This window comes from Tachysurus fulvidraco, chromosome 1 (assembly GCF_022655615.1).
Source record: "Tachysurus fulvidraco isolate hzauxx_2018 chromosome 1, HZAU_PFXX_2.0, whole genome shotgun sequence".
Lineage (NCBI taxonomy): Eukaryota > Metazoa > Chordata > Actinopteri > Siluriformes > Bagridae > Tachysurus > Tachysurus fulvidraco.
The window spans coordinates 15330552-15339680 of record NC_062518.1 but is presented as its reverse complement, the minus strand read 5'-3'; the positions used below and the strand labels follow the sequence as shown (position 1 = coordinate 15339680).

At 37.1% G+C, this 9129-nt stretch overlaps 1 protein-coding gene across 1 annotated transcript in view; it reads left to right on the top strand.

Moving 5' to 3' along the window:
• cxcl12b (chemokine (C-X-C motif) ligand 12b (stromal cell-derived factor 1)) overlaps positions 1-8768 on the top strand; it is a 9674-nt gene extending 906 nt beyond the window's left edge. The window contains exons 2-4 of the mRNA XM_027168731.2: positions 2529-2646; positions 5083-5166; positions 6820-8768. Of these exons, the coding sequence (XP_027024532.1) occupies positions 2529-2646; positions 5083-5166; positions 6820-6850 (233 nt within the window). The 3' untranslated portion in view covers positions 6851-8768. The remainder of the gene's footprint in view (positions 1-2528; positions 2647-5082; positions 5167-6819) is intronic.
• The last annotated feature ends 361 nt before the right edge of the window (positions 8769-9129 follow it).

Genomic DNA, 9129 nt, shown 5'->3' with positions numbered 1-9129 from the left:
TACACAACTTGATATCATTTAATATTTCGACTTAATGACTCCTGATTTGTTATTTTAAAATGTGATCAAATTTCTCAACATTTTTATTGAGAAATAAAACACACATTTTTTAAAATTCTGTAAGAAATCAGCTGATAATTCTAAAAATTAGTTTTAAGTTTCTTTGTTCTAGTTTTCTTTACTTTAGCTCAATAATAATTAAAAAACAATTTGTAGTGTTTACATTAAAATAATAAAATATTTCAAAACAATTCTGTGGAAATGAGAAACTCAGTTAAAATATTGCAGAAACATTCGTTATGACACTGAATTAAATACGAAGTTTCTTTCAAAACAAATAAAGTTTAAAGTCAGATTAACTTAAATAACAGACAAAATCTTATCATAGAAAATTAAAAGTTTTGTAGAAAGTCATAAGTTTTTTAAATAGCATTTTCTTTTTTATGGTTATAATGCATTATGAATGAATATGTTGTGTTAGTTACACGTTACATATGTGTGCTTTAGGTTACAAGATTCAAGTATTCGAATAAAACCAGCCCGGATTTGTGTATTTCAATAAAAAAGTGAATACATTTATATATTTATTTAATTCATGTGTAGACTGTGATACTTATAACCTTGTTATAACTCCTTATAAGTTGTGTTTGTCAGAAATTCTGAACCAAAAAAAAAAGCAAAAAAAAAAAAAAAAAAGATGTATTTATTCTTAATGCCCTACTGGTGTTGAAAATAAAGCTTATAATGCATTATAATGCATGTTAATTGATAATCCTGAATTGAGAAACAGTTATCCCGATGCGTTTTTTTAACAGCATGTTATGTCAGGAATGTTAACGTTTACCAACTAGTGTGCTAGATTACGTTGAGGACTACAAATGGCTCGAAGGTACAGAAGGTAAAACTGAAACAATAAAAATAAAGTAAGGCGTTTTTCGGCTAATCAGGATTCGCAGAAGAAGACCAGGACGACACTAAGAATGCACTTCAGCCTGTTAATCAAACACGTGCGCGCACACACACACACACACACACACACACACACACACACACACACACACACACTCAGATACGAACACAAGGCTTGGGACCTGGTGAGAGAGAGCATGGAAACCCTTCAGAGCATCAATCAGAACCTGGAGGATGGTGTAGTATAGCGTGAGGCTCCTCAATGCAGCCTGGGTAACTTTAAGGGCTCTTGACGACAGTAGTGAGCAAGAAATCCACTTTCCTCATGTGGGAACAAGAGACCAAGAGCAATGGCTTAATCTCATTTTAATGATCCACGCTCACAGGTGGAATGGGGTGATGGTATACTATCGCTTTATGTCGACGATTCCTTTTACGAACGTGAAGACGGATTGATCCGGAGTCGTAAAAACTCTCGTCACCTCGTCTCGTCTCGTCACACAAAAAAAAAATTCTAAATTTTGAGCAGCGATACAATTGATGGATTATAACATTACGATGGTCACATAACATTATAAGTGTCACGGTGTGGCATTACGATCAGCGTACGATTACATTACATGTTTTATAGCGTTAAGATCTTATAACTGCAAATTATATATATTATATATCTGTTATAAAGAATTATAACGTTATGATCATTGTATTAAAGCGTTACGATCCTATCTTAGTGTATTCTATGTGTTATAACACATTATATATGTATTATAGCCTATTAGAACCATACAATACTACAGTGCCTTATAGCGCATTATACATGTATTATAGTGTGTTATAAAATCATGGTCTTATTATACGGATTGTAGAGCATTATATAAGTATTATAACACGATTGCCATGTTCCAGCATTATTATTATTATTATTATTATTATTATTATTATTATTATTATTATTATTGTCATAGCGCACCATTACAAACCGCATATATGATGATGATTACGTACGTATTATAAGGTATTATAAAATTACCATCCTAACACGCTAGAATTCTACACGCATTACAGAAGATTGTGACATAACGTTCAACTATATAATGTTCTGATCCTATTAGAGGGCATTATGAACATTTTTATAGCGCATTATAACATTCGGAACCTATTCTAGATGCCATTAGAGTGCATTATGTATGCAATATAGAGTATTATAACATGAGGGGTTTTGTATTCTAACACATTATAACACATACATAATACGAATGTTCTAAGATTACAATCCTATTAGAGTGTATTGAGTGTACATGTTATAGCATAAGATCACAATGGTCATGTTGTTGCATCACAGTCGCTGCATTATGACATTACATTTGTATCGCCAGCTCATTGTAACGCTTGCTGTGTTACAGCAGAACCTTTTCAGAACCTCGTCAGGACTGCAATATAACTGTACATTCACCGTACAGTGTATAATCACACTTACGATATGACATCACAATTGTCATTTCTTCTGAAACCATAGTCACTACAGTCAGACACAGGACTGTTAAGCTACGCCCGGCATCACAGTGATGCAGGTTTTCCTGTCATAATGTGTCTTAAAGGTCGAACCCTCTGTTTTACAGCGAAGCCCATCAGCCTGTTGGAGAGATGCTGGTGCCGCTCGACGCTCAACACCGTGCCACAGAGGAGCATCCGTGAGATCAAGTTCCTCCACACGCCGCACTGCCCTTTCCAAGTCATGTAGGTCACTAACACATGGAAACACCTCACAAGTCACAGGGGTTCATTAAAAATACCACCACGTATCATAAAATTGCCATTTCACTGTGTATAAGAACATTACAGGAAGCTCTAAGGAGTCAGAGAGTGTGTGTGTGTGTGTGTGTGTGTGTGTGTGTGTGTGTGTGTGTGTGTGTGTGTGTGTGTGTGTGTGTGTGTGTGTAAGATCCTTATCTTATCCTTAGCTTGAGATAAAAGGAAGTCACTCACTGAGAGACAGCATGTGTGTGTGTGCATGTGTGTTTTCTTCTTCTGGAGGAAATCTTCATCAAGGGTCAAAGTGATTATGATTGGATTTCTACTGACCTTCTTAGATATAACCCCCCCCCACCCCCCGGCACTAATCTCTTTAGCCGCTAACATTTGGTATCATTTTGCTAACCTGGAACATATTAATGTAAAAGCAAAGCGGTTACTGTTTCGATAAAAGGGCCCGCAGGGGTCGTGGCGAGTCGGAAGGTCAGATCAGGACAGAACTTTAGCCTGAGGGGGGGTTTCTCTTTCTCTCACTCACACACACACAAGCCAAATAGTGTTTATTTAGGAATTTAGCCTTGAATCTCAAGGATCTGGAGCTTTAAAGACAGATGAAAGACAGACAGCTGAAACACAAACTCTGTCCAAACCCACACACACACACACACACACTCTTGTTTGCTGTTGGTATTAGCCGGCTGTGAGGCACTTACTACCTGCTGTTCCTGTCTCCCTGTGCAGACATGCTGCCGGCTGACGAATTAAAGTCTGGAAAACGTGCATAAAGCCATGAACACAAACAGAAACGAAACAAACACAGCAATAATTTAAAGCAACAAACACATAGATCCAATTACGCTAGAAGTTCGTTCGTGTTAAATGGGGATTTGAATTGCCTGCTGGAGAAGACCATTTGGTCCCAGACCACAGGAGTGTGTGTGTGTGTGTGTGTGTGTGTGTGTGTTTATGCTTGTGTGTGGGTTAAGCTTAGTGTGGATGTGGTTAATTTGCAAAGCGGTGTGAGTCGTGGCCCCTCTGAGCTGTTAATTCTCAAACATGACCTTTTGGCACAAAGGTGCGATATGCATATATGTGTGTGTGTGTGTGTGTGTGGGAGTGAGGCAGACACACAAGGAGGCAGAGAGGGAGAGAAAGCATGTGTTGCAGTTGTGGCATGTGTGTATGTTTGTGTGTGTTTGTGTGCGAGTATCAGGGATGGAAGTAAAAATTGATGGAAATTTCAATTAACACAAAACAAAACCTGTTTCCTCAGAAAGCTTCATTTAGTCTCCAAGTTTGCTGCTCACATGGTAACAAGTGTTCAGCAGTTAGCTAATCAAGTAATCGGAACTTAAATGATCCTGTAAATGACCGATTACCCATAATGCACTAGGTGTTTCACTAGTTAATACATCACATCTACTTCTGTTCTAATTTCGTAAACCAGGCACGCCAATGTGGGCGGAGCTAAATGCAGTACAGATGACTGATTGGTCGAATACCCAAAGGTTTTGTTTTTTTTTATATTTGAGTTAAAAGTTAATTTCATGAACTTTTTCTCCTTGAAACTCCTTTTTTTTTCTGGAATGTTTAATACTTGATTTAAAAAGAAACACATCAGTAGCTTTTTTAAGTAGCTTTATTTTGTTTTTTTGTTTTTTTAATTTTAACACATCAGTAGCTTTTTTTTAAAGCTTTTTTTTTTTCCAGAAAACTTTTTAAATGCGAGTCCTTTTTTTCTGTGGGACTTCACCCAGAAAATTCACTCAGAAAATCAGGAAAGCATTCGGAGACTGGATGCTGGGAAGGTCCTCTAGTGGTATTTATGCATAGGGACAGTTTCAATCAATGCATCAGTTGGTCCTATCAATGCCAGGTTCTAGATAATTGCTTATGTGTGTGTGTTATGTGTGTGTGTTATGTGTGTGTGTGTGTGTGTGTGTTGCCCTGCATGCACTCTGTAATGGACTGAAGCGTCTCCTACGCCAGTCTAAGGGTGTAATGGAGCAGCAGCACCGATCTGATAACACAGAGTTCAGGGCCTCAGAGGGAGAAACACACACTCTTTCATTCATTCTCTCATTCTTTCGTCTAAACCCGAATCCCTCGCTTTAAAGTGACTTACCTGATCTCATTACCAGTGCAAAGCCAAAACCCAACAGCATCAATTACATACCATACTCTCTGTCTCCCTCAGCATCTCTTTTTTTTTTACTCCTTTGCTTTATCTACCAGAGAGAAGGGAGCCCTACATGTAAATCTCTCTCCCTATCCCTCCCTCCCTCCCTCCCTCCCTGTCTCTCTTTTCATTCTCCACCAAATCCACATTGAAGAGCCAAATTGACTCCCTTCCTCCCTTTCTCCTCTTTTGCCCTCGTTATCACTCTGGTGCGCTCACTCCGACCTTTCTCTCGTTTTCAGAGCCAAGCTGAAGAACAATAGAGAGGTCTGCATCAACCCCAAGACCAAATGGCTGCAGCAGTATCTGAAGAACGCTATTAGCAAGTAAGTAAGAGCTTCTGGAGACAAAGGCCAATGAATTGAGGTGTTCCAAATTACCAAGATCTATTGACGATTATAGGGAACTGAAGCACAAGGCATTGTGGGTATTCGGTGGAGGTTAGAGTTTATCAACTCGTACACCACCTACAGGTTCAGATTATTTGTGATTAGTTAAAAAAAAAAAAACTAGTAGAAAACATTATGAAACACAAATTGGAACAATAATTCTCACCAAATTACTTCTAATTTTTAACCATTTAGCTCCACCTACTAACATCAGACACCACCCCCCCCCACCCCAAAAAAAAAGGTTAAGGCTCATAACAAAACAATTAATTAACCTAAACACCCTCCGCCACCCCACTCCTGCACATGGCATTTAAAATAAATACATAAATAAATAAATCACAAGGCTGCTTACATTATTAAAAGTAGCTACTTTACTTTTCCAAATTGGAAAAACTCCGTTCTGTAATTTAAACATACGGAGGTCTTAAATTCAGAGTTCTGACTCACAGTTTGAATGCAGCATAGCTACGCTCCGATGGAAGTTAGTTAGAAAAAGAAATTTTTATAAACAGCAACGGAGCTACACGACATCGCAAGCAACTCGAGGCGAGTGTGTGATAATTTAATACGTCACTACGATCTGACTTTCAAAAAAGTAAAACTGCGTTTTAAAAAGATTAGCAAAGATTTTGAATTTCTGAAATATCAGAAATTGCATTTTGTGGCTAAAAAATTTGAAGTTAGAATTAAAAATTCTACCAATTCAAAGACACATTTTCAAAGAAGATTCATCACTGGCTGAAACGTTGAACGTTTTGAAGATGTAAATTTTAAATTAAGTTGCGTCACCATTATCATACTGTATAAATTCTAAATTTCTTCCAGGAAGAATGAATTAGAAATTTTGCACACGTGTAATTCAAAAAACTTTTTACGATCCACATTTCAAATGGACGGTGGATGCATCCACGATTTAGACCATGCAGCATACATTTAGCCGTTACATTAGCTATGTGTTACAAATGATTTTTAACTAGATTTCGCCTTAAGGCTCGTTCTTCATTGTGTACGTTCATTATCCACACAAACACCTGGTTGGAAAACTCTGATTCAAAGGTGTAAAACGCAGACATCTTGCCCGCTATATAATCGTTTCTGCCATGTTAATAGCTGTAATGAGGCAGCGGTTTGGTGTTATGAGTCTCCCGTGGAGCGAGGAGCAAAGTCAGAGTAGTAAAAACTTCCCTAAGCGCCGTCTCTGATTAAACAACTGAAATAAATATATTTAGATGATGTTTTCAAATTCCCCCAGTTACACACACACACACACACACACTCACACACACACACATAATGTAAATTAAATTACAGTAATGTGACTTTAATAAAGAGTTTCACTAGATAAGACATTAATGTGTGTGTGTGTGTGTGTGTGTGTGTGTGTGTGTGTGTGTGTGTGTGTGTGTGTGTGTGTGTGTTTGTGTGTTTTACAGAACAACTGAATTTGAATTTATGTACAATTGTTTCTGTTCACATGGGAGTCATTAAACAGATTTTTCCCCAATAACAGCACATTAACTGAGTATATTATTACAGTTTATAAACTCAATTGCTTCACACTCACATCTCTCTCTCTGTTTATTGCAGGATAAAAAAGACAAGACAAAATGAAAACTAAAGGCGGCGGTTGGTGTAAGAGGCCGGCCCGTGACTCTGACCTCTGTATTGCATGTACACACCTCCCTCCCACACAAACACACATACACACACACACACACGCACCATCTGTCCCTGTGTGGACTGCTTGCACAAACAGCACTTCGCCTATGAATGCCTTTATTCCTGCACCAGAAACCCACCAGACACACACACACACTGCACCATTTTGCCATTGTGAGATTTCGGGTTTCTGCAGGTCTGTATACTGAACTGAACTGAATGGCTGAATATGGATACAAATATTTTTGTGTGTTTTCTGTATGCATTCGCTTTGTGCCTTTTTTTTTTCCAGAAGTTGCTGATAAGTGTCATGGTGAATTAAGAAGGAAAAACAAAACAAAACTGGGTAGCAGTTACACTTAAAACTTAAACCAGATTGAACAAAAATTAAATGTTTTTTTTTCCAGGAAGCCACAGTATGATGCTAATGTAGCTAACACAAAGTGTGTATAGCTACCAGTTTAGCATCGTGTGTAGATCATCATTCGTCATTCAGCATCCAGACTTAGAGAAAGTTTTTGAAAAAAAAAAAAAGAGTCACCCAGACCACCATGTGGCTCAAGTGGCTTACAGTTTGAAGGCAAAGCTTTGATTTAGTTATTCAGCTAAACTCTGCTAACTACAGTATATGTTAGCAACACTAGCTCTCTTAGCTCTAAAAAAAAGCAACTACAAGCTAAAAACCACACAAGGCACAGGAATCTGCTCGCTTAAGACAGTTAATAAGGGAAATCTTTTATGAGGAAATGAATCACGACGACACTTTCAGTGACTTCAGTACAGTAAGATTCTAGTTTTTCTTTCTTTTAGAGTCACAGGATGATCTTCCCTGCACAGACATAATTTTTTTTTTTTGCTAACATTTTCTATGAGGCCGTATTCACGTTAACGAATCAGTAGAATTCTTGGATTTGGTAGCATCATGTGTAACACTTGCTGTTAAAAGTGCTGACACCCGGATCCTTCCATTAGATTTTCAATAAACGGCGTGAGGTATTTCCAATATACTTTACCACATGGAAGCTGTTAGTATAGAAATCATGTTTTAGATAAATTATAAATCAGATAAATTATGTGAGAAAAACATTGTTTGCGTAGCAAAACATGTTATAAGAAACTTTCTTGACTTGTAAACATGCTTACAATGAATTATTATGACATAACTGGCTTCCTAGAACGTGTTAGCATTATATATTTGCTTAAAAGAAGACATAGTTTGTTTGTTTTTTTTTCTTTTTTTTTCAATAATGTAACTTTCACATCAATGCAATCTCTATTGGCAGCTGCTAGTTTTATTATTATTATTATCATTATTTCCAAATCCTGTGCTCATGAAATATTATATACGTATCTCCTAATCTCCTTCCAGCCAGACGTGTTCTTCTGTTGTGTTTGCACACCTGATCATGATGTAGGATTGTGGTTTTGTCGTAAAGGGTTGGATCAGTAAACGGAGACAAATTTCAATCCTTTGTGGAAATAGAATTAAAAAGAGTTAGAGGAATAGGATTAAAAAATATGGGGGTGGGTGGTGGGTGGGTTTACCACACAAAAAATCCATCAAAATAATGAAATGATTTTAATGAACTTTTTTTATTGATCCAACTTTTTACTTTGACCATGTATTGTATAACAAATACATCATAATTATGGACCAAACATCTGATTCTCAACCTGTAAATAGTCAGAGAATCAGGTGATGATGTAACATTTGGCATCGTATCATGTCAAGAGGCTTCCATGATTATGAACATATTTAGTGCTGATTTACTATTTACAAGAATTATCTCACTTTAAATACAGTTTATTTTCGTAAAAGAGAACCTACGGGGGACGTTTTGTTATATGGAATCATACAACTCATGAGGGAACAAAAATTACCCCCCCCCCCCCAAAAAAAAATCTAATCACACGTTTCCAGAATAACAGCCGCAATTGCGCCAGATGACGAGCAACTCCTAAAGCCCAGCTTATTAACCGTGTAATTGTAACGGGATAATAATAACATGTGGATATGATTTCCGAGGGAATGAAACGTGTTTTTTATCAGGACACTACAATAAGCACTTCACTGCTGTACGTTGAATTTCACTTTACTTTTATAAAATAATTAAAAAAAATTTAAAACACACAAAATAGGACTATTAAAACTGCTGTTTCCTGTAGGGACTGAACCGTAAAACATGAAAAATTTTAGAAGGAAAGTGTGTCTGCTATAAAAGCTCTTTACTACATTTA